The following is a 23,975-nucleotide window of genomic DNA, read 5'->3' as shown; positions in this document are numbered from 1 at the left end:
TTTAATTGAATTTTATGACAAATTTAGTTTCGAACTTAGATTAATATTTTAATATTTCTTTGTTATTTAAGATAATATTCAAATTACATATATCAAGAAGATTCTTTAGTTTTATCATCTCAAGATACTTTAAAATTAGAATCATAACTAATATTCTTTAGTTATGTTCAAATTTAGGATTACAACTAAATCTTTAGCCTTAGAAACCAATATATTGAATACTTGTATTGAATACTTGTAGGGGATATGAGTGTTTGAGTTGGCCACCACCACCTTCATTACTTGGAATATATATATATATATATATAAAACCATCCAAACATTATTATTATTATTATTATTATTATATATATATATATACATATTTATTCATCAGAGATTATGAGTTGGAATGATATATTTCCCCCTTTTTATTTTACTTGACGTTTAATTAATTATTTATGCAATATCATTTCCACTGATTAGTGCATGATATACTTGTGATAGAATGAAGGATATTGCACAAACAATAGTTAAGATTGGAACTCACAAACTACTATAAATATTTTGAATTAAATGAATAATGATCCTATAAACTAAAGCTATTAGCAAAGAAGTGATATATTTTTGAGATAAGTAACCAAAGATCAATATCGGTAAGATTTGTATTTACACAATCGATGGAAATTGACGACAATTAAATGTATATCGTAAACCAAAAAGACTACAATCTTTATGCATAACGAAGCAACGTTGGGTGACTCCACATCAACAGTGCCGATGGAAAGAAAGAGATGATGACTCCAACTGAGAGGAATCAAAGCTTCAACCTAAACTTGCATCTGCTCGATTTCAGGCTGATGGTGTTGCTGCTGCTCAGACTGTTCACGATGATGTCGCACTTGACCTTGAACGTCACCTTGGGCAGCTTCAAGCTCCCCAGCTTCACCTTCACCGGCACATTCCCCCGAAACACCAGCGGTATCGTCCCCGTCTGCTGCTGCTGCTGCAGTTCCTGCAGCAGCCCGCTCCCCAGCTGCGTCTCGCCGCTGAGCAGCAGGTTGAGCACCGTGGTGTTTTTGTGGCCCTGGTAGAACACCGGGAAGGTGCCGGAGCAAAGGCTGGTGTTGGTGTACCAGGCGCTCAGGTGGCTCCCGCCCCGGTAGTAGATGCCGATCTTCTTGTTGGGGTTCGTGGTGGTGACCGTCAAGTTGAACGTGGCGCTCACGGTCATGTTGTCGTCGACGGTGAAGTTGGAGATGGCGAGGCGGTCGACGGAGTACTTGGGGAGCTTCGGGTCGAAGGCCAGGTACAGAATGCCGACGATGGCGCCGATGATGACGACGAGGATGACGACGGTGAGGACGGTCCAGCACAGGCACCGGCAGCAGCAGCTCCTCCGCTTCTTCGGCGGCGGCGGCGGCGGTGGCTGATGGTCGGTCTTCTCGGCCGCCTGGGTCTGCAGAGGTTTACTGGGAGCGTGCGACGAAGAGGGCAACAGAGCTTCGACGTCCACCGCCGGGTGGATTCGGTGGCGCTCAGCCATGTCCGATGGGCCTCAAAGTACGCTCGCGATCGAAGGTGGAAGGTCGATCGGATGAATGAAGTCCTTGGCGTGTAAGATAGATTGAGGCGATATATAAGACCGGACGAATGGATGGGTTCTTCGAAGGTGTTCGGCGGCTTCAAACCCCGTGTGAGTCTTGGACCTTGACTTCTTCCTTGCGCTCTTCCATGTGTTGCAAAGCTATTCGAACCTTTACAACGTGTGGTGTGAAGAGATGGAGGAGATACAGACGCTCGCTTCCGAGGGTGATCGAGCAATTTATATTTCCATGGAAGCTTCATCTCCTCCTCAATTTCTCCATTCAAAGGACGATGGATCGACAGGTGTTAGCATCCAGAAGACATCTATGGATCGATTACCTTACAAACTTTGACTTGGCGATCTAATCTATTTGAGCACACAACACTCGGTCTTACTTAAAGAATTTTTAGATCCCTCTACGAACATTCAATTTCCCTGTACACACGCAAATTATGTCTTGTGGACATGCCAATTAGATATATAATGAATTTGATACACGCGTGTAGGCATCACACACTGTGATGTTATGGGTAATTATAATGCTATAAAATTAAAAATAAACTGTTGGGGTCGTCGTCAAAGAACAGAAGCCTGCCGCCTTGGTGTGACGTCACTCCTTGCGAAGCATTTTTAGAAAGGTCGCCCGCTTCGTTGTTCTATGTGAAGTTCACGGTCAACGTTGACAACTCCTTCGTTGATCAAACAAACATGTTCTCGGTAACGCCATCTAGTAGCTTCCATGGCCAAGTTGTCGGCTATAGACTTTACCCTTTCTTTTCACATTGGCTAACGTGTTCACGTAGTGAATAATAATAATAATAATAATAATAATAATAATATATAGTTTTTATCTTAATGTGTTCATCCCATCCATCCACATGTGACTACATAGTCAGCGAACACAAATCATTCAAATATTTGCACAATTAGTTTAATATATAAAACATAAAAAAAAATATATCATTAATATTATAAAATATTCTTCTGTTACTATAATCAAAATTAATTATTATTTATTTAATTTATTTAATTTTTTATCTTAAAATTAATTTGAATACTTGATTAGTTGAAAATCTCATTCGACTTCGATCTTTATTCAAATTAGTCACTAAACCAACGTTCCTCGGTGAACATAATCCTGAATCGAATCGAACTAATCTAGACATCACTAATATCCACCGTAACACTTCAATTATTTTTACATAAAAAATAAATAAGATTAAAATTAACTTATAAAAATATGTTGAGTACATTATAATTAATTTTAATTTAAATATTTTTTTATCGCCGGATAGTATTGATTTATATTTCAGAGTACTTTCTAAGCATAGGATTTGATTCTCAATAAAGGCTTAATTTCCATTGAAAATTAACAAGGTACTCGAATAGCCTCTAGATTTCATGCTTCGAGCATTTGGAGGTTGCACACGATATATACATCGAGTCACTCGATGATCCTCTATCGATGCTCTTCCTCTTAGAAGCAGCTCGTATCCTGATGCATTCCGAAGGCTTCAGTTAGCATCTGCGTCCGGTGCGGCAGCGGAGAGCACCGGCATTGCTCGTCAATGACCTCACGTCGGCGGGCCTCGCTACAGGGAACACCTGGCGCCTATTGTACCTCGGAGCGGCCACAGGTGATCCTGCCTGCCGGAAGAATGCTCCATTGAGGAAGGCATCATTCACCGATTGCCAATTCCAGGAAGTGCCTCCGCCTTCCCCGACCATTCGCAGCGTGACCTTCTTATTGCTTGAGCCCGATGCTATGAACAGGTTCCCTTCGCTCCTAACGCTAGGATTCATGGTGCCGCCGATGGCGTACTCCCCCCACCCGTCGTACAGATTGTTCGCCAGGTGTGCATACCCGTGCCTTATCCTGCAATAGTTGGACGTCAGTTTCATGATCACGGAGTGCTGGCTGCATCATGCTGCGACGCGAGGGAACTGAGCGGAGATCGGTGGCTGACCTCGGCATGCGCTGTTGGCAGTTGGGACCGAAGCGGTTGAACGCGACGGTCACGCTCATCCGCCTGTCCTCGAGGTAGTCGTCGTCGTGTCCCAGGAGCATCACCTTGTCATGGTCCCTGAACCAGTTGTTGGAGACGGTGATCCCCGTGGAACCGCGGGTCACGTCGAGGAGCCCGTCCTCGCATGCATACAGTGTGTTGTGATCGATCCAGACCTTCGAGGCGGCGACGAGTCTGATGGCGTCGCCGTCCACGCCTGCCATGTGCGTGAGCTCTCCCTCCGGTTCCATGACCGGTCCCGGGGGTTTGGAGCGGATGTGGTGGAACTGCAGCCCGTGGATGATCACACTCTCAACCTGCCCATCGTCAACAGTCCAGCTCAGGATGCGGCGGGCACAATCTCATCGGATCCAGGGACTCATACCTCGTAAAGCAAGAAGCCGGCGCCGTAGGCGATGTGGACGTCGGCGCCGCGGCCGTCAATAGTGGTGAAGCTCTTCACGACGAGAGGTCGGACGAGCTTGATCTGCATGTCCTTGCTGAACGTGATCCACACCTTCCCCGGGAGCAGCGTAGCGCCGTACCGCAATGTCCCAGGCCGAGGGTTCACCGGATCATCGCTGGGATCGATGACGAGGTAAGTCGTCAAGTCGCGGCCCCTGTTCTGGTTCATCTTGCCGGAGAATCCCACGGAACAAACGGCGAGTCGCTGCCGGTTCGCCGCCCACTTCGGGTCGCGGCGCCAGCAATGGTCGATTGCATTCATGCGTCCTGGGGCGCGGGCATCGACAAGGAAGGGGAAGAGGAGGAGGAGGAAGAAGAACAGGGCGAGGTACTTGCACAGGCTGGTGGGGAGGTGAGTCGAAACCATCGTTAGAGGCGAGGCGAGGGAATGGGATCCGATGGAGAAGTGGGAGAGGGTTTTGGTGGATATATAAGGGGGCCGACCAAGTGTTCGTTGGATGGGCTGTTAGGGAGGCTGTAGTGAGGCCGTGTTTAATTAGAAAGAGTTAGGTAGAGCAGTTGGTACCAATCAAAGGTGGGGGAAGCCATCGGCCAATTTAAGGTGGGGTGGCCCAAGTTATGATGAGCAGCGCTTGCAATTGGATGTCATCAGACTAAAGTTAAACCTTGCAATCGTATTCATCACTAAGGTAATGTGCGAGCACAGAATAGATTAAAACGAGAAGAAGGCAGAAGCGCATTAGCTCAACATGCAAAGGGTACAATTATTATTGCTGTGGGTTTAAGCTCGCACAGGGACTAAATCTAATGCGACAAAGACAAAAGATCCATATAGATATCAGAATCATCAAGGGAACATCCATGTTTGTAGAGGTCCATTGAACTCAATTTGGTACAAACGAAATGGAGAAAAGAAAAAAGGGCTGCCTTGCTTGAGGATACTGTGCATGATTGATCAACATCATCTGTCATTTGTAAATACAGGTCAATCAATCTAAGAATCACTCTCATCTACAGAAACAAAATAAAAATAAAAAAGGTATGCTTGGATTTGACAAATAAGCAACCATCTCAAGTGCGCTTTTGTGTGTCTACTGGAAGTCGATTAGTTCTTACAAAGCTATACAAGGGATTACAAACAAGTCACAGCATCAGTAAGCGATGAGAGAAAGAGGAATTTTACCCGACAGACCCCTCCAGTTTCAAGTTCATGAGTGCATTCACTTCGGAGGCAAACTCCAGTGGGAGCTTGTTGAAAACATCCCTGCAGAATCCACCAATCATTGCAGCTACAGCCTTTTCATGATCGATCCCCCTCTGCTGAAAATAGAAGAGTTGATCTTCACCTATCTTAGAAGTGCTTGCTTCATGCTCCACACGAGCTGTAGGGTTCTTTACCTGGTTGATGAAAAGCCGAACATCAATATTAAAGAATAAGCAATTGATTTAAATTACAGACATAAAAGATTAATTGATTTATTGGTGCATATAATAATCTAGCATCAGTATGTACTACACAGAAGAAACATCAACACTGAACGTACAGTTAAAAAATACCATAGCACCATACTGATGCCAATTCAACCGATACTAGCAGACTGCTGACTAGATGTTCCATTTCCTTATGGATCGTGTAATTCATAATTATCTACCCAATATATTTCATTGCCAAGAATGTCAAAGATACACGCATAAGCGCCTATGGAAATACAGAATTTATTTTTTGGAGGTGATGACGTGTGCTTTCTAAAACAGGTCAATTGGCTCGGAAATACTAGTATCGGGAAGGCAGCCAGCCAGAGTCAAAATATAGCATAGAATGTGCTAAGATCCCATGCTGTGTCAACAACAGTATGTTGATCGCACAGGTCAGAAAAAAGAAAAAACACAACAACAATCCTAGAATATTCAATATCTAATAGAGCAAGTTTGTTTTGGCAATAGTTGAGAGTGAGAAAATAGAAAGCAAGTTAATTACCCTCAAGATGAGTCATGGAACATTATATACAAAGTTGAATAACTTTGGCTCACTAAGTGCTCAACAAGCCTTGCCAAGTATATTGCTGAAAATCACTACACTATAAGTAATAACAAAACAACCACCATGCTGAAAGTTACCACTTGTATTACAAATGCCAGGTTTCCGACCACCCAAACCAAATGTCCCCTTGAATATTCAAACATGGTTTTTCAATTTTAAACAACATGACCATCCACTTATCTGGCAATTTCATCAAGATAGTCAGAATAAGTGTCTAGTCTATGTGTATAGTCATGAACCTCCAGGAAGAAGAAAATGATCCTCCGGGACCATGTTACCGTCATCCCTCTGATATGATTTTTTTTTTTTTGTGCATCTGATCAAGTGCATGGTAGGAAAAATCAAGAACAATCAAGGATAGATTGAGAAACAAGAATGACCTGTTCAACTGTTACAGTATGTTGATAAGTTATGCTATTGAAACAAGTCCCTTAGCAAGCAGATAAAGACAATTTCATCTTCTGTATTCCTCAAACTTCTGCAGGCTAGATATCAAAATGACATTTTGAGAATCTTAATTGGTTTTTAACTCTTCTAGCCAAAAAAATTGAATGTTCTGGTTGGACAGTGTTTATAAAAGAGAAAATAGAAAAAAAAAGGGTAGAGAGAGTGTGTGTGTGTGTGTGTGTGTGTGAGAGAGAGAGAGAGAGAGAGAGAGGGAGCAAAAATAAATAACAGGACACAACTAACTTTAATGATGGTCACGAAATCAGAGTGAATTCACAAAAAAAGGCAAGATTGTTAAGTAATGCCAACAACAAGAATTTGAATAAAAGTGAAGGAGGAGAAGTTACAGGTTGGCTGACATGGTCAATTCCCGATTTAAACATTTCATGGGTATGGACTTGTTAGGATACAAATTAAATTACTATCTGATGTCTATGAATACAAAGCACATATCAGCCCTAGTACAGTGTACTCTACTATCATCACATATAAGTTTCAAGAAAACTAGCAAATTTGATGTTTCTAAATGACCTAAAATGTTTGGTTTGCATAACAAATAAAAACTTAATTAAGCATCTCTTTTATGGGAGAAGTAAAATGACAGGTCTCTTTTATGATATCAGCTAGAATGATCTATCATTGTTAGCCATAGATAAGCAGCTTACCTCTATGTAGGGATATGTGTTTGCACCCGCTGTGTCACCGATCAGCATAGAATCACATTGTGAGAAGTTCCGAGAATTTTCTGCATCAGGCTGGACTTTAACAAGCCCTCGGTAACAATTCGTAGACTTCCCAGCAGAGATGCCCTTGGAGACAATCCGACTCCTTGTATTCTTCCCCTGATGGATCATCTTTGTTCCGGTGTCTGCTTGCTGGAAATCTTTAGTCAGTGCCACCGAGTAAAACTCACCCATCGAGTCATCCCCCCTCAAAATTACACTGGGGTACTTCCATGTGATTGCGGAGCCAGTTTCTACCTGTGTCCATGAAATTTTCGACCCTTTACCTTGACAAAGCCCCCTCTTTGTGACGAAATTGTAGATCCCACCGTTGCCTTCCTCATCACCAGCGTACCAGTTCTGCACCGTGGAGTACTTGATCTCAGCTCCCTCATGACAGTACAGCTCCACCACCGCGGCATGTAGCTGGTTCTTATCATATGACGGTGCCGTGCAGCCTTCCAGATAGCTTACGTAGCTCCGTTCATCACCGATAATCAACGTCCTCTCGAATTGTCCCGTCTCCCGATCGTTAATCCTGAAGTACGTGGAGATCTCCATGGGGCACACAGTGTCCTTGGGGATGTAGCAGAAGGACCCATCGCTGAAGACGGCAGAGTTGAGGGCCGCGTAGTAGTTATCCCCGGGAGGGACGACCTCCCCCAGGTACCGGCGGACAAGCTCCGGGTACTCCCTGATGGCTTCGGAGATGGAACAAAAGATGACACCTTTCTCAGCGAGGGCGGCACGGTGCGTGGTGGCGATAGATGTGGAATCGATGACGGCATCGACGGCAACGTTGGCGAGGCGCTTCTGCTCGTTGAGAGGGATGCCTAGGCGATCAAACGTCTCGAGGAGCTTGGGATCGACCTCATCGAGGCTGCCGAGCTTGGGCTTCCGCTTGGGCTCAGAGTAGTAGCAGATGGACTGGAGGTCGATGGGCGGGTAGCAATTGTCGGACCACTGCGGCTCGCGCATGGACTGAAAACGGCGGAAGGCGCGGAGGCGGAACTGAAGCATCCATTCGGGCTCGCCCTTCTTGGCGGAGATGAGGCGAATGGTGCCGTCGTTGAGGCCCTTGGGGATGGAGACGGACTCGATGTCGGAGACGAAGCCCCACTGCGAGTAGTCTCGCTTCAGGAATCGCTCAATGGGATCGGCGTCCTCCTTTCCGCCGCCTTCGTTGGAGGGACGGCTGGGCGTGCGGTCGGTTTGAACGGCGCGGATCGAATCGGGGAGGGAATTCCTTTGGGATGACGGTGTCGGGATTAGGGTTCTCGAATTGCGGAAAAAGCGGGTGCGACGAAACCCTAAGCGAAGATCCGAGAGAGTGCCACGCTCGGATCGAGATGGAGTTTGGAGAGGAGAGAGAGGCGAGAAGAGGGAGGAGGAGGCGGAGGAAGCCATGGAAGTGGGAGGAGATATGGAAGAGGTAGTGTCGAGAATAAGAGGGGCGGGGGAAAGACTTAGGAATAGGCCGTGTGGCAGCGGATGACCCCACCGAAGTCGCTAAAAGGAAGCCACGTGGATGGATCCGTAGATTGGATCGGCCTGACCACTATTCACTCAGGCGGGCAGAAATGGTAGCGGATTCATCTAAATCCGAATCCGATTAGGGTGTTGATCGATATGAAAACAAGCCTGGCGAGTCGGATTCATACACGTGTATCGGTAAGATCAATGATAGCGTCAAGATACAAATGAGCAGACATATCTCATTATTAAGATGAATTATGGCCTGTAGAAGACTTTGTGTATTTAAACTCTCGAGTAGAATTTAGATTTTATTTGCGATCAATTATTATAAAAGATCATCAGTTCAAAAAAGAAAAAAATATCTAAAGTCATTACACAGTCTTATCTCTGTAATAATCCAAAGTACAAAAGAATAATCTTTCCATGACACCATACAAATATCTAATCATATAAAAGAAATTAAGAACTGACATGAGAAGTTAATGATCATACTATAAACATGAAGTATGTCCAGAATGACAAGATGCAAATTAACAAAAGCTTCTAAATTAAGTAGCTACACTGTTTCATGGAGCTGGAAGAAGAATAAAATGGCACTGACATTGTACTATAGAAATCAGTCTTAGTACAAAGTATTCTAGGAATTCATCATTATCAAGTATACAATGAAAAGACATGGTAAAGAATCCTCCAATGTCTCAAAAAAGCATGAAACATCGGTGTAAGGAGAAGCAAAATGTCACAAGAGACTGCAGTTAGAAATGCCAAAAGCTCATGCCACCACCACAAGTGACTTTCCAACACAAAACTATTAGTTGAACCCAACATAATCTGTGATTTAGGCTCATAATCAAAAGTATTATGCTAGGACCTTAGAAGCCTTTCTTGGAGTGAGAACAAGTTGATCGAAAGACTGTTTGATCACCATCGGCTTTTTGTATCAAAGAAAAGAAATTTGTAATCCTTCGACCTATCTATCACCAATGTCAGTCGAAAGAGTTCTCTTCAAAAGGTGTATGGTGGCATGGGGAACTACCAAAGAAAGAGGCGATCCTTTACATTTAGTGAGTGGTGAAGAAGTCAAAGTCATGATGGTCAACTCCAAGCTGCTTCAGCCAAGAGTATGCTGCACTATAAAGGGAGTTGATCATTTCATCATCTGAAGTTTCAGGGTTTCTCCAGAGGCCCCCCTGTAACTTGTATGTGGCTAGTCCAAAGGGAAAAAGAGAAATACAGTTGCCCCATCTCTTTTGCTTCCGTGCATTGCTCTCAGTTATATGAAATGAGTCCATCATGTCCTCAGGTACATTATTGTCTGCAGAGTTCCACATCAAAGGAAAGCTATTGAGAGATGAATTTCATCATTGGAAATATAAAAGCAAATTAAACAATTTGTTTTCATATCAAATGATAATTAATTAAACATGACAAGATTGGCTATCAACTCTTGAGAAAACTATACCTATGCCGCAGCATGCTTTATGCAGATAAAACAATTCTGCCAATACAGAAACCAAAATTTGGACAAACGAAAAGGGTGAGGTGGGACATGAATATGACAAAATTTGGATAAGTGCTGCAACATTGCATAATTGTATGTGGTTTGTGTCTACCACAACTTGATGTAATGAGTTATTTTCGTAAGTCAATAATCACAGTGAAAGCTATGTATGTTGGCTTTATAACTCTTCAGTATCCATAAGTAGCAGAGATATGTTTACAGCAAGATTCTCAACTTGGTTTCACAAGTATACTATATTATATTTAACCTTAGTTCACCCAACTTCTACACTGGATACTACCCTCTTTATGTGGAAGACCACCACCATCTTTTGAAGGAACAACTATAATGACATCATCCTTATAACAGATGACTGACAGTCTTCTCACTTCTGTTGGTCAGGACAAACGAGTTTCCTGCAAAACTAAAGTTCTTGCAATATTTCCTTTTTTCACCTCAGTATTGAAGTCACAAGACATGGTGAAAATTTTCATCTACGTCTAACCAAGTATATTAAAGATCTTCTATGTCTGTTTCGATAAATTTGAAGTCATTGTCCACTCCATGGCAAGATGGTCTAGACACAGAGATGGGCTCCAATCCATTTCAAGAACAAAAGTAGGAATAAGTCAAAACTGTAGTTTGAGAAAAACTTTCTCTGAGACATTAAGGACATGTAGAGTATCAGTTAACACATTAAGTTACTTTGAAATTTCAGGTTTAATGTTTTTCCAAAGAATTTCATTTAGATAAAACAATGATTCCATCACCAGTATATTTAATATGGTATCTAATTACATAAATTAGTAAGTCTTGATATTAGGGTAATGTTGCTCTTTTGCAATCAGGGTAACTAAAATTCTTGTTGGCTGTGCTCCTAAACTTGCATTGGTGGGCGCCTTGTGCATCGGGCTACCCTTTTATCTATTTATAGGATTGCTAACATTTTTATAGGTTCAATCAATTTCATATTAGTAATTTCAGAACTGTATTTCACAAATACTGATCATCAAACTATATGCTTGAGTGTTTGTCACACAATTCCAGTCACAGAAATGGACAAAAAACCTATAAAACATGTAGCACATGGTGAGTTGGGGAAAAAATTACAGATGGAGGTCATTGCAAATTCTCAAAAACCACACAAAGTCCTAGAAGAGATTGTCTGTGCTTATTAACAGCTCCAGTAGCAACAAACTAACTACTGAAACCATGACAAGATTTCATAAACCAGAAGAAGAAATATTCTAATAATACTGATTATAGGCATGTGGATAATTCATGCTGTTATTCCTTTCAAAGACTAAATGTGAGTTTTTGTGATATATGATGTTTTAAGTTGAACCATGAAAACAGTAGGCTGAGAATTGACAAACATTACTGATTTTCAAATTAGACTATCTGAACCCATGAGTTTTTATGTTATACACAAGGGACTGTCCTCCAAATAACTTTAAACACTAACCAACCAAAAAGAGCATTCTTGTGCAACAACAGTGTTATAAAAACAATTAATGGAATAAAAAGCAAGACCAAAATAATTGTTCTCTCGACAACCATGCAAGGGGCATACCTTGGAATGATGCAGAGATAGTATGATAAGTCAGAAAGCATGCAGACAAATCCTTTACATGTCTACAATTTGGAATCTGGTAAATAGGGTACCTGATACGGAAACAAAATTTTCAGAAACATATAAATCAAAAGAATCAGCTATTTATAAGCAGAAGCAACAATAACCATAAAACACTGACTTGTAAGCATTTCAACCCCATTGAAACTTTATATAGCCATGTGTTCTTAACAACTAGTTGATATCAAACTAAATTTAAGCAGATTTACTTGCATGCTTTGCTGACTTCTTTTTATTTGGAAAAAGGAAAAGATGGCATTCCTACCTTGCTCATGGATTTCCAAATTGTTTCAATAGCCCAAGGTTCACTAGAAACCACTCAATGGCTCTAGATACCTAAACAATAACGGGATGGAATAGATATGTAGCCATACCAGGCAACCGACATCCAGCTAGCTGGTGAGATGTCCACACTCTTGAATGATGTCAAACCAGGATAATTCTGTGCTAGTTCATTTACCTATTAAACAGAATATAAGGACATTATGAACAACAAAGTATAAGATGTGACTCTTAAAACCTAATTTATTTTATGCTTTTGACAAAGTGGAAAAAGTCATGAAAATGAATTAGACATGAACTTTTAGCAAAAGAGTATTTGTACCTTGTCCATGAGTGGTATCCTTCCATAAGGAGAACCATACTCTATATACTGCAAGTACAATTGCCCCAGGATTTCTCTTGTTGACCATGAACTATCCTGGTCAAGGATAGAGTCTTCTGACACAGCATCCGATGACCTGGACAACTTTTCACTCTCACTATCATCACTGGAGGATTCCCTTTCACTCTCTTCCAGAAATATCCTACATAAATAGGGAAAATTTCAGCTTAGCTTCCTGTTTCTTACACCCAACATTATTAAGACAATTACGACAAAAGTATGTCAGGTACAAGCACCTATGCGGAGCAAGAGATTTGTTAGTGTAAATTTGGATGGCAGAGAGGTACGGCACATAGTATTGCACTACCCTTTGACAGTTGTCAAGAATAATTGGAACTCCAACCCCATAGACACTCCACTCTCTATATTGATCCCAAAGGTCTCCAAGACTGAAATACTCCATCTTGCCCCGTAAGATCAGTTGCCAGTTTAAATCTCGCAGACATGTCTGCAATTGTTAGAACTTAACATTAGAAATCTGAGAACTTAATCAGAACATATCACTGAATGATTGTAAACATAAATTAACAAACCAAAGAAACAAAGAGGAAATAAGCAATACAAGAAAGATATGAAAAGTTGACTGGACTATATGTATTGGAATGAATGTTGAAAAAGTGAGACTGGGAAGAGTATATAAAGATGTCTTGGTTCGAAAACAAGAGAAAAACACTATTTCTACGCCTAGTTTAAGATCAAGTGTCATTATCCCAATTGGATGAATCAAAACGTATTACCAACTTGTACTGAGGCGGTAACATATGGCTAGGCCAATTTTTGCCAGCACAGGAGTGTGTCAACTGCCATAGCATGAAATATGCTGTGCTGCAAAGGTATTAGGAAGGCTCTCATGCCATGAGACAATGCTAGATTAAGGCAGATAACCAGTAGAAGAAAAAAAAATGAAATCATCACTGTCCACATCTCTAAATTGTTAAAACATTACCAAGCGAGCAAAAGACCGAGATCTATAGTTCACTCCATAAGTACTCATTTCCCACATTCCTTTGACAAAGATCTCTTTAAGATATCTACGACACATCCATTAGCGCACCATTCGAAACAAACTAACAAAAGAAAAGGCGTTGGTTGTTCGTTCAAGGAAACAAAGATCAAGATCTTCAACAGAAAAAATGGAAAAAGAGCACATCAAAGATTCTCAAAACTTTAAATTATAAAAGAACAGAATAAACCAAAGGGCAAATAAATCAGTACAAGATGTCTGGATTGTGGTTATGCCAGAAAAAAGGCAAAGAAGTCACCTTTGGAAGAGGGTAAGCGGGAACCATCGGCGTTGTGTGAGTGAGGAAAGACTGCAGATTGGAGCGCTTTTTCCAGTTAACCGCCATTTCTTTCTTGATACAACACTATTTATTTAACTCAACAGATCAAAACTACGAAATCACAGATCAAGAGGACCAGAAGAGGAAAACAAGACAAGAACAGAAGTAAAAGAAGCACAGACAAGAAGGGAAAAGGAGAAAGAGCTCTCTTTCCCTCGGAATAATCAAGTACGGAGTTCGGGGCAGGTTTCACGACCCAATCATCCTCTCCGTCACTGTTTATCCCTCGAAGGGATCGAAACAAAAGAGTAGAAAGCTCATCATCTTTTCCATCAATGCGCTCCGACCAACAGCAACAACATAAAAGAAACTAAATTCGATCCAAATCGGGTCAGGAAAGCACAGCAGCACTGCGACAAATTCGGACAGAGCAAAGAAGATGATGCAGAAGAACAGATGCACGAGAGAGAGAGGGAGAGGGAGAGAGCAAGGGAACGCTCAGGAGCAGGAGGAGAAGCAGGGATCCGGTTTCCCACTTTCCTTTAGCGAACCGAAGAATTTGCGGTGCGTATTCCGTCCCTCTGTTTTGACCGATGGGAGAAGAGTGCGACGAGGGGACAAGGCGAGAGGTGAGGAGGAGGGCCGCCGCGTGGTTCGTAGTAACTGTACTCGGCCTTTTCGTCCTCGGGGCAGCGCCACTCCCACGCGGACTACTGGCCCACCGGTTGGCGCACGTCTCTCGCGGGCTCCACATCCGACGACCCGGGAAGGACCACCTCGGCGAGTAAGGCTCGCGCGTAGAAATCGGTAGTAGGTGATTCTTTATCTCCGAGTCACCTGTGTGTGCTCCCTAGTCTTCCATCAGGCGGGGCCCACGTCGACCCCATTCGGAACCCCTTCATGTGGCTTGCGGTCCTCTGGAATTTGTGGCGCTAATGTTTCGTCATGGCGTCCAATATTTTTACAAACGTGTCCGATGATAATTAATTTTTTACTTCATTTTTTCTTTTTCTGAAGTTAAGTCAAAATCTGATTCTCGGATTAGATAATAATAAAAATCAAATTATTAAAGTATTAAAGCTTATAAAACTACGTTGAGGATATAAACCCAACAAAATACTTTTGAGACTTAAGTCGGTTTAGGGAGTTTAAAAGTGTTGAATGAATGTTGAGACGTTCATAGTCAAATATATAAAGAGCTTATGAATTTTTGTGTACTAACAAACGTAAGCTTTCCATAGTGTAACTCGATGAAGGTTTATAGATGAGCATTGACATCGGAGATGATTATGCACATCTCCCGACCATAGGAGAATCATGTTACGTTCAAACCAGGGATCATGCGTTGTGTGTTAACAGTGATGTAGCCAGTAACGTATGAGGGAATGACATCATGTCAGTCACACGTAGTTCAAATATCAAGCACAAAGCTTTAAGATAGTGATCATATAGTATCGAAATGTCAATCATATAATATTGAGATATCGATAGCACAAAGATATTGAACATATGAGATTGAGATGCTTATCATATAACATTAGTTGTCAATCATACAACATTGAAATATATGAGATATCGATCATTGATATGCTGGCCATGTCATTCTTCCACCGTCAAACTGGGAGTTCGGAAGCAGCTTTCTTGAGTTAATACAAATAAGCTACTGCATGTATGTAGTTGAGATGAAGCCTTCACACTTTAATATCTTGGCAACCTCACAGAGTAAATCTTCAGCTACATCGAGTCTCGCTGAGACTCTTACGGGGCTAAGAAGATCCCACATCCCACTCCTACAGTGTACACGGTCTCGACTAGAGAAGGAAACAAAGAAGGGTAGATTTCGGAATACACTCGAGTAATAATTATTCCTCATGGAACCCACCTAAGACATCTGCGGTCAGTCCATTGTTTCGTGGAATCCAATTACTGCTGAGGATGCTGATTCACAGGGAGGAAAAGAGCGGTGCAAGGAGGAGTTCAGTTCATGTGGTAGCACCATCAAGATTGCTGTGAATATATTTCACATTCAGTCAAAAGGCGTTGGATTCGACGCTCATGGTCTGCAGTGAGATGCTGGAATCAGTACACTACATCTGGAGATCAGAAGTCATGGAAAGTAGGCAACTGCTTCCAAGTTGCAAGAGGATGCGTACGGTTGATGTCATTGCCAACATCCATGAATTTGTGCTTTAAACTTGAAGATGATTTGCTTCAACTAGAGATGGCCATGAAAGCTCTACCAGCAGCTAACATATATATATATATATATATATATATATATATATATATATATATATATATATATATATAGTATACTCAGGTCAGTATGGTCTTGCAAGAATCATTCTATGAAGGCAATAGAAGCTTTTTAGGTGGTATTTTTGTGTCAAACTGCATGATAAAAAGATGCTAGAGGTCATGTTATAATCCATCGAAATGCTTGAAATCTACTGCACACATCTAGTTAATCCAAATCATGCTACAATATTGCTCTGTGGATCTTTGATTTGTTTGGATAAGAGATACTCCTCATTGGGATCAGCTAGAATCAGATATCAGATAGCACTTGTCACTGTCTCACGCAAGTTGATTAGCAATTCTCCCAGTTGCTAAAGACTGTGAACAGTTTTCCCAGCCAGAGAAAGAGAGGTGCATCCACTTTTACACAATGAACCCACTGTCCCTACTTACTATGACAGCTTTCTGAGCATTGAATTGCCAAGATCGGAAGGAGAGCAAAGTTGCAGAGCAGTTCTTAGTCTTCTTTCGTCTTGGCATGACTGCCGAAGAAAGAACCAAATGACAGCCCAATAGTGCGAGCAGGCAGCACAACTGGGTCGCCATCCACCAACGTAGTAGGAGGAGACTGTCATTTCAGACTTCCGGCATTTGTAGTGGAAGATGAGAAACTGGTGCGTTGGTCCCATCATCACATGAAAGAGGGCTGTTGTGAGGTAGATTGATGAAGTGTTCCCCTCACCGGTAACCTGTCATGCTGCTGCACATGGTCATGGCTGAGACTCCCAACTGTTTAAAGAGGATTACAGATAATTAATGATTCACGTTTGGAGACATCAGCGTAATCAATCGAGCTGCATTCTTTAGCAAACATGATCTGCAACAAAAAGTTGTTTCCACGCAATAGTGCATGACTGCGCATGCGATCTCCCTGCAATCCAACTTTGAAGTGCTCTTGGCTTCTACTTTGCCTCTCTGACTGCTCGCCTGTGATCCATAGCTAGGTAGTGTGTCGCTAGGTGGATCGTAAATGACATTTCTTTTCTTTCATTTATTTTGATGTCACTTGCCTTTGTTAGATCCCCAAGATTTTAATGATAAAGCTGCTTGTTACCAACTTCTGTCACATTCCTTGAAGAACCCATGGCATTCGAGCTTTATGAAGGTTAACACACAATGGAAGATGGTAATCCACTAAGTTACCAAATCATGCATTCGAACTTGTTCTTCCATGGTTCACGAACTCCATGCGCATGATGAGCACGCCTCGTTCGTTTCCTCGGATCTGTTGGCCCACGCCATGTTGACAACTCCAGCTTTCAGTTTCGCCATATTATAAAACCGAGCATGTTCTCCATGCACACACAGAAGCAAAGGATCAGCCATGAAGGTCTCTTGCTTCATTGCCGTAGTTCTTCTTTTCGCTGTCGCTGCCGTCGATGCCTCCTCCTCGCCGAAGGATGCGGAGGTGAACGGTGGTCCAACCGACACGGGGAGGGGGATGCATGGGCAGCTCGCAAGGAGGGGCGGGTCATGGACTTCCAAGAGCAGGAAGGTGACGGGAGGTGAGAAGCTTTCCCATGGCCATGGGAGGAGCACCGGGAAGACAGTCCAAGGAGCCAATGACGAGGACAAAATGTTCAACCCCGGTTGCATCTCCGCAGAGTTTTGCATGAAGAAGAAGGTGATATGCTTCAAGGTGTGCACCAACTCGACGGAGAAAGAGCCCCAGAATTGCCCTTTCAAGTGCGTCAAGTGCACCCCTACCTGCTAAGGATCCGAATCGACTGCTTCGAAGTCGGGGTTAAGAGTTGTTCCTTCAAAATCTCCCACTGCGTTGTGCCTTTCCCAGTTTCTTAGTGTTGGACGAAGCTTCCTGAGAAATAAAGCAGATATTATGGTTCAGAATTGTTCGTCTGTCGGTATGACAAGTCCAACGAAATATATCTACATGATTTTGTACTGCAATCATGATAATTAACACGAATCACGAAAGCCGCATCAATATGACGATTTAGTAGTAACATTGTTCGGCTAATTTCTTCGTGGGACGCACCGCATCGAATCAAATCTCGACCGTTAGATCTTCTGTACGTTAGCATACGCAGTACGAGACGTTGTTACGAAACGGAATACGATTCTGTACAGGCGTAGCTTGTCCATTGCAACGCTTCTATCACGCGTGTCCTTCACGTGCAAAGGTTCACGGAGAGACCTAGACGGGGGCCGCATAAGCCCCAAATCCGAACGGCCGAAATCGCGAGGGAGGAGGAGAGCGAGGCGGACAGAGGGCGATGCTGCAGATCCGACTGAGCAAGGGATCGGCGGGGGACGGAGGCGGAGCGGCGGCGAAGCCTCCCCCGCCGGCGGACACGGTGACGGTCGCTTGCCCCGACCACCTCGTCATCGCCGACCTCCCCGTGGCCAAGAGCCTCGGCGCGGTCACCTCCTCCGCCGCCGCCGTCCGGACCGTCGGCCGCCGCTCCCGGCGCAACCTCGGCGAGCGGGTCCACTTCTGCGTTCGTTGTGACTTCCCGATCGCTCTGTACGGCCGCCTGGTACGAATCCCCTTATCCCCCTTCCCTTGTGTTTCTTCCTTTTTTTTTTTCTCTTTTGGTCGAGGAAAGAGCAGTGTTTAGCTATGGGGGAGTCTGTATCCTGATAAGGGAGGAATAGATGTAGTACATTGCAAATTGCTAGTTAATCGCATTGGCACTTGATTTGCCATTTGGTTTCATGCCATGTTGTAACCCTTCTGACATGTTTGCAGGTGCCCTGTGAACATGCTTTCTGTTTGACATGTGCAAGAAGTGATGCTAGCTGCTACCTGTAAGATCTCTTCAACTTTATTTCATTTAAGAATCTCATTATTGCAGTTCACCGATTAACCCGGAGATATGCTCAATCTATTTATCAGAACTTAGAAATTCGACTCTTTCATAGAGGCATTATGGTTGGAGAGGCTTTCTTTTGTTCCCAATCCATTTTGTCGCTCGATACTGAACTTTCTATGCATATAATTATCTCTGTTTATTGTTTGCATGATCAGAGCTAACAATCCGCCATAAGAAGTATGGCTACAATGCCTTTTTGTGCACGGATTTTTCCTGGTTGTTGGCATCATTACCTGCTGACTGAAAACATATATACTAAACTAATGTCCATTCTATATTGACTTCATCGATAAAAATACAGCAACAGCTGTTAGTGTAAACAACTTTAAGCTGTGGCCTCGGGGCCGACGCGGCTTGGTTCGGGTCCGGATGATGGGGGATCTCCCTGGGACATTCCTCGAGACTGCTGAGGTGGCCGATTACGGTGGTCCGATTGGGACGAGGTCGTCATTTCCTCCGGGAAGGGACTCCTCGCTTGGGCGTTTAGTGGGAGACCTCCGCCTTCGCACCTGCACAAAGGTCGGGTTGGGGTGCTCGGCCCGACCCCTCCGACGATCAAGTTAGCGGATGGTGAAGGGGGTTTCTTTTGCTAAGTTGTCCCTCTCTTTTTCCTCAGAGCGTGAGGGTTTTTATAGTAAGAATTACTGTTGCATGATGTGCCTGCCCGCAGGGAGCAAGATCGTACTTCTGGAAGCGTCTGACATTGCCATTGGCGTGGCGTGAGGGACCGAGCCTGAGTAGTGTGTTAATGTGCCTTGGTAGGCGTTCCGGTCCGCTTTGACCGGGTGCCTCATCAGGTCAACAGAGGCGTGATGCGTCACCTGGTGTGGCTGATGTCACGCGAGTCTTATCGCAATTGTTACCCTCATCAACAACAATAAGAAAAAGATGTAATATCTTAACCATATGGGTTGACTACATGGATTTTTTTTCTGGTCATTAAGCTCTATTTAATGTAGTTTTCTAGTTATATCAAGAGCATTCTTGGAATGTAGTATAATTCAATTCGTTGTAAATTCTTGATATTCAGTGTCTTTTGCAGCTGCGATGAACGTATCCAGAAGATCCAATCTATTAAAATGATGGAGGGCATTTTTATATGTGCAGCTCCCCATTGTCTTAAGTCATTTCTTAAAAAATCAGAGTTCGAATCTCATATCCATGAAACTCATCCCAATCTTCTTCAATCCAATCCCAAGAAGGAAGGTAGCACTGAGGAGGAGGCTAGAGCCTCATCTACAGACACTCATAAGCAATCATTTCTGCAAGAGACATCCACTGCACGTGCTCCTCCAAAGTCAGGCTTCTCGCCCGGGACAAATTCCCAGCAACAGGATCGTGATGAAAGGGCTTATCGTCATCAGTCTAGTGATCATCCACCCTCCATGGTGCCACCTAATTTGAAGCCAGTGCCATTTCAGAGCCCCCACCAGCGCCAGCCAGGTGATGTGCAGGCAGACAATAACCCACCTCAAGGCTTTGACAATCCCAACAGCTGGATCAATCAACCCCAAAGCTTTATGAGCCAGTCTGGTCATCCGAATCAGCAAGTCTCTGACCAGTTGCTCTCTGAGAAACACGCAGGGAATCCTTCACAATCTTCATTCTCAGATTACCCACCACTGCAGCCACCTTTGCCACCGAACTATCAATTACCTCTGAATGCCAACCAGGCCGTAGTTCCCCCTGCAACATTTAACTATCCTCTTTCTGCAGAAGGCTCTCAGCAATATTACAGTGCTCCCTATGAAATTCCACGCCCAGAACTGATGCCAGCAGGTGGGCCAGCACAGGGGTCAGTATTGGGATATTCTCCTGCTCCAGCAGGGATAGCAAGTTTTGCAGGCAGTGTTCCACGCCCATGGGGCGCTGGCCAGATGGTTGTACCCTTGGACCGACCCTTCATGTTAACTCAAGGGCTTCCAGAAGCATACATGAATCTGACTGATTCTCAGGGAAGAATTCAGTCCTTGCAAGGTGATGGCAGTCAGCTTGCTGGAGGATGGCTGCTGAATCATTCTCAAATTGGTCAGGAATCACAGCTCCAGGGTGTTTCAGCTGTTAATAGTGATAACAAGGGTGTTTTGGCTCAGCTGCCACAGCCAGTAGCATTGCAAGCGTCACTTCCACCGCCACCTCCACCTCCACTGCCTCTGCCCATGTCTCAGCAGCTTAATGCAGGAAATTTCTCCAGTTTCTGCACTGCAAACCAAGAGGGCCAGCGCTATGGTTAGTAGGATTATGGTCATGGTTTTGCCAATTGTGCGTAATAGTGCTTGGCTTAAAACCATGTTGTTGTGTTTCTTTAACACATGGTCTTTGCTTTTGTTATATGTGCTTTGTATCGTTGTGACGCCATCCCCGGTCCTTAATTAGTGTTTTGTGCAGTTGAATGTCTTTTTCCTGCATAATGCTTGTGTTGTTAAAAAGGAATGCTTTATTCAGTGCTTTGTTCAAATGCCTAAGTTTATGGTTCAATTCTCTGCCCCCCGTGGGATGCTCAAAATGCTTAAAGCTGTGTGCTCTTTCTGTTGTTGTTCAACTTTGTGGATTATGTTCCCGGAGGTATCACGATGATTCATGTCAACCGCAACAACCTACCATTGCACACCTTTGAATTGCGGCTCACTTCTATTGAATGACAGAACAACTTTGATTTGGTTTGCATGATCATGCTCTTCTCGTTTGCCTGTGTTGCTTTAGTGATCCTTTTATCTTCTGGTTGTGATGCATGGTTAGCTAATGACAATTTGGTATCTACATTTGATTCGGTGACCTGTATCTAATTCGTTCCTGTAGATGACATAGTTCATCAGTGCATCCAATTAATCACACTGGAAGGGTTCATCTCCAAAACTGCAGTTGTTGTGTGCATGGATAGAGCTATACGATGTGAGATTTACTCTCCGCAGCTCGGTTCATAAGCTCCTTTGATTTTTCGATGTGAGTCATGTGCATAGATAGAGCTATACGATGTGAGTCATGTGCATAGATAGAGCTATACGATGTGAGTTATGTGCATAGATAGAGCCATACGAGCTGGATTAAGCCAAAAACCACACATCTGTAAATTAAATATATGCAACGTCATGATTCCTACTCTTTTGGCTTTGAAATGTTCCAATAAATCTCAGAAATCTCACTGAAAATATTCGGATGATTTATAAGAAGTGGGCGAGAACTCAAAACACATATCTTTGGAATGGTTTTGTCTTCTTACTGCAGCTGCATAGATGGCATCTTGGTAGTCTTTACTGCAACCACCAAGCAATGGAATTGTGAGCCAAAGATGGAGAAGCTCATAATGATCAACTCAGCGATCATTGCAGCCAAATGATCCATTGGTGTCCTCCTCATTGTCCGTCCGCCTCCAGGGAACAACATCCACTAACAAGGAGCAGGAATGCCGCAAATACCTCAGTAACTCAAAGTGTGATCGACGCGGTCGGATGCTGGCGGCTTGAGTTCGAGGTTGACGAGGTCGATGATGTCGTCCCAGTGGCTCAGGTTGCTCGCCGGTGGGTTCGTTGTCGAGATCTCCATTGCAAAGAGGCCTTCATCAGCAGGAAAGTGGTACTGCCCTGCGTAATCGTACAAGGAAGATGAACAGGATGGCGAAGAGAATGAAGAGAAGGGGTGGCCGGTCTCGTGATAAGAGCCCAAGATGTCCGGCTCTTCAGGAGCAGCGCCATGATACTCCGTCGGGAATGGAGGATCGGACATCGCCCATGACTCCACCATGCTTATTTCGCCAGTGCCATGACTGTCCTCGTGCTGTGATGTTGGCAACGACGGTGTTGGCCGAGGGAGGATCACCTGGTCGGATGTGTCGGTGAAACCGCTGCTGCTATGGCTGTCCTCCGACTCTGGTATCTTGTAGTTGCTGCTGATGGCGCTTCCGTTTCCGTGATCGTCTGCTGTACCATCGGCTGCGGTTCGAGCGGTCCGGGGGCGCTTCTTCTTGCGGCTGCCGCCGACGGGCACGTTGCGGAGCGTGCCGCCTTCGGTCCAATGCCTGCGACAAGCCCGGCAGTAGTGCCGCGGCTGCAGCTTGCTGTAGTTGTTGTAGTAGCAGAACTTGGTGTTGGCGGAGTCGCAGCGCGGGCATCTAAGCGCCGCTGCGGCCGTCGCCTCATGCGTCGGTTTCTCCTGCTGCTGGTTTCTCCCGTTAACCATATTCACTCCCTTGAAGACAAATAAAACTCAGATTGAGATCGCAAGTACAACAGACCATGACCAATCAACACGAAAGCAGAATCACACCTGTGCGCAGTTCAAGCGCTCTCCCATGCTACTTGATTGCAAGAACTAGCGATATGAAAGAGGGGGAGAGTGGAAAGAGGAAGAATGGGCAGCAGGGATTGGCAGAGCACAGAACCGGGGTTGGGAGAGCGAACAGAAGCTGAGGGCATGTCGGATTTGGGATGAGATAATAAATTGGCCTACAGAGCGTGGAATCGCCGCTGATCCCTGTCCTTTCCTGCAGCTGCAGCTGACGTTAATTCGTGTGCTTTAAATGTGGGATTGTTTGGTGGCGTAGAGAGATCAAAGAGCTGTGCGTCTTCTCCAGCGTTGGAAGCTACGAACCTTTTTAATGCCTGCGGCAAGTTGTATAAATGGGAGGCGAGATAAAGAAGAAAGAGAGAGTGATAGCTTACTTCTAAAGCAAACCAATTCTTTATGAAGAAGCAACACGTAATTGGTGTCACAGCAATGACTAAGATTCCTGAGAGACTGCCGGACTCCCGGGCATTAGAGAGAGAGAGAGAGAGAGAGAGAGAGAGGGACGGGGTGGAAGACGGAGGAGGACGAGGGATGGGGGGTTGGGGTGATAAGGACGGGGAGAATCCGAAGTGGGTAGTACGACGGACGGTCGATCGAGGTGCAGGGGTTGCCAACGGGGGCGAGTGGGCGACAGATAAGACAGAGACCAAAGTTTGGTCGGTGGAGGAAGGTGAGTGGGACGGTGGGCGCTGTCTAGTATTGGAGAAGGAAAGAAGACGACGATGACGAGGATGGACCGAGCTGGTCTGCGCCCGTCACTGTCGCCACCAAAACTACGTGTCGCGACGCTACA

At 44.1% G+C, this 23,975-nt stretch overlaps 6 protein-coding genes across 7 annotated transcripts; 1 reads left to right on the top strand and 5 right to left on the bottom strand.

Annotated features, from left to right (window-relative positions):
- Positions 1–603: 603 nt before the first annotated feature.
- LOC103978243 (NDR1/HIN1-like protein 6) lies at positions 604–1,761 on the bottom strand. Its single transcript, XM_009393967.3, has one exon. It carries the CDS (start codon positions 1,523–1,525, stop codon positions 797–799), a length of 729 nt encoding a protein of 242 aa, XP_009392242.2. The 5' UTR covers positions 1,526–1,761; the 3' UTR covers positions 604–796.
- A 1,187-nt stretch (positions 1,762–2,948) lies between these two features.
- LOC103978273 (probable pectate lyase 4) lies at positions 2,949–4,898 on the bottom strand. Its single transcript, XM_009394005.3, has 3 exons — positions 3,959–4,898; positions 3,535–3,890; positions 2,949–3,443 (listed from the first exon to the last, which is right to left on the bottom strand). Exons 1-3 carry the CDS (start codon positions 4,403–4,405, stop codon positions 3,086–3,088), a joined length of 1,161 nt encoding a protein of 386 aa, XP_009392280.3. The 5' UTR covers positions 4,406–4,898; the 3' UTR covers positions 2,949–3,085.
- Positions 4,899–5,030: 132 nt separating this feature from the next.
- Positions 5,031–8,653, bottom strand: LOC103978245 (iron-sulfur cluster assembly SufBD family protein ycf24). Its single transcript, XM_065144826.1, has 2 exons — positions 7,153–8,653; positions 5,031–5,397 (listed from the first exon to the last, which is right to left on the bottom strand). The coding sequence occupies exons 1-2, from the start codon at positions 8,614–8,616 to the stop codon at positions 5,179–5,181; spliced, it is 1,683 nt and encodes a 560-aa protein (XP_065000898.1). The 5' UTR covers positions 8,617–8,653; the 3' UTR covers positions 5,031–5,178.
- A 607-nt stretch (positions 8,654–9,260) lies between these two features.
- LOC103978246 (uncharacterized) lies at positions 9,261–14,402 on the bottom strand. The gene is made up of 6 exons (XM_009393969.3): positions 13,746–14,402; positions 12,720–12,931; positions 12,424–12,625; positions 12,194–12,279; positions 11,760–11,851; positions 9,261–10,000 (listed from the first exon to the last, which is right to left on the bottom strand). The coding sequence occupies exons 1-6, from the start codon at positions 13,830–13,832 to the stop codon at positions 9,747–9,749; spliced, it is 933 nt and encodes a 310-aa protein (XP_009392244.2). The 5' UTR covers positions 13,833–14,402; the 3' UTR covers positions 9,261–9,746.
- A 3,805-nt stretch (positions 14,403–18,207) lies between these two features.
- Positions 18,208–21,376, top strand: LOC135633367 (E3 ubiquitin-protein ligase HAKAI homolog). Of its 2 annotated transcripts, none has more exons than XM_065142748.1 (3): positions 18,208–18,562; positions 18,775–18,833; positions 19,941–21,376. In XM_065142748.1, exons 1-3 carry the CDS (start codon positions 18,299–18,301, stop codon positions 21,130–21,132), a joined length of 1,515 nt encoding a protein of 504 aa, XP_064998820.1. In that variant the 5' UTR covers positions 18,208–18,298; the 3' UTR covers positions 21,133–21,376. The 2 variants fall into 2 exon arrangements, with proteins under 2 accessions (XP_064998820.1, XP_064998819.1); XM_065142747.1 differs by having other exon boundaries at positions 19,929–21,376.
- Positions 21,377–21,942: 566 nt separating this feature from the next.
- LOC135633368 (dof zinc finger protein DOF1.4-like) lies at positions 21,943–23,710 on the bottom strand. The gene is made up of 3 exons (XM_065142749.1): positions 23,557–23,710; positions 23,162–23,496; positions 21,943–23,083 (listed from the first exon to the last, which is right to left on the bottom strand). Exons 2-3 carry the CDS (start codon positions 23,186–23,188, stop codon positions 22,316–22,318), a joined length of 795 nt encoding a protein of 264 aa, XP_064998821.1. The 5' UTR covers positions 23,189–23,496; positions 23,557–23,710; the 3' UTR covers positions 21,943–22,315.
- Positions 23,711–23,975: the final 265 nt, after the last annotated feature.

This window comes from Musa acuminata, chromosome BXJ3-3, assembly GCF_036884655.1.
Source record: "Musa acuminata AAA Group cultivar baxijiao chromosome BXJ3-3, Cavendish_Baxijiao_AAA, whole genome shotgun sequence".
Lineage (NCBI taxonomy): Eukaryota > Viridiplantae > Streptophyta > Magnoliopsida > Zingiberales > Musaceae > Musa > Musa acuminata.
Note: the sequence above shows the minus strand (reverse complement) of the source record. Positions and strands in the feature narration are given on the sequence as shown.

Bases quoted from the DNA above. Each gene is read 5' to 3' on its own strand.
- LOC103978243 (XM_009393967.3), bottom strand. From the start codon at position 1,525: ATGGCTGAGCGCCACCGAATCCACCCGGCGGTGGACGTCGAAGCTCTG.
- LOC103978245 (XM_065144826.1), bottom strand. From the start codon at position 8,616: ATGGCTTCCTCCGCCTCCTCCTCCCTCTTCTCGCCTCTCTCTCCTCTC. The intron at 5,398-7,152 runs GTAAGCTGCTTA...TTCATCAACCAG, and splicing joins ACACATATCCCTACATAGAG to GTAAAGAACCCTACAGCTCG.
- LOC135633367 (XM_065142747.1), top strand. From the start codon at position 18,299: ATGCTGCAGATCCGACTGAGCAAGGGATCGGCGGGGGACGGAGGCGGA. The intron at 18,563-18,774 runs GTACGAATCCCC...ACATGTTTGCAG, and splicing joins TCGCTCTGTACGGCCGCCTG to GTGCCCTGTGAACATGCTTT. The intron at 18,834-19,928 runs GTAAGATCTCTT...CTTGATATTCAG, and splicing joins AGTGATGCTAGCTGCTACCT to TGTCTTTTGCAGCTGCGATG.
- LOC135633368 (XM_065142749.1), bottom strand. From the start codon at position 23,188: ATGGGAGAGCGCTTGAACTGCGCACAG. The intron at 23,084-23,161 runs GTGTGATTCTGC...TTTGTCTTCAAG, and splicing joins AGCGCTTGAACTGCGCACAG to GGAGTGAATATGGTTAACGG.
- LOC103978246 (XM_009393969.3), bottom strand. From the start codon at position 13,832: ATGGCGGTTAACTGGAAAAAGCGCTCCAATCTGCAGTCTTTCCTCACT. The intron at 12,932-13,745 runs GTGACTTCTTTG...TAACAATTGCAG, and splicing joins CCGCTTACCCTCTTCCAAAG to ACATGTCTGCGAGATTTAAA. The intron at 12,280-12,423 runs GTACAAATACTC...TCTGTTTAATAG, and splicing joins GGATACCACTCATGGACAAG to GTAAATGAACTAGCACAGAA.
- LOC103978273 (XM_009394005.3), bottom strand. From the start codon at position 4,405: ATGGTTTCGACTCACCTCCCCACCAGCCTGTGCAAGTACCTCGCCCTG. The intron at 3,891-3,958 runs GTATGAGTCCCT...GACGATGGGCAG, and splicing joins CCGGCTTCTTGCTTTACGAG to GTTGAGAGTGTGATCATCCA. The intron at 3,444-3,534 runs GTCAGCCACCGA...CAACTATTGCAG, and splicing joins TGCCAACAGCGCATGCCGAG to GATAAGGCACGGGTATGCAC.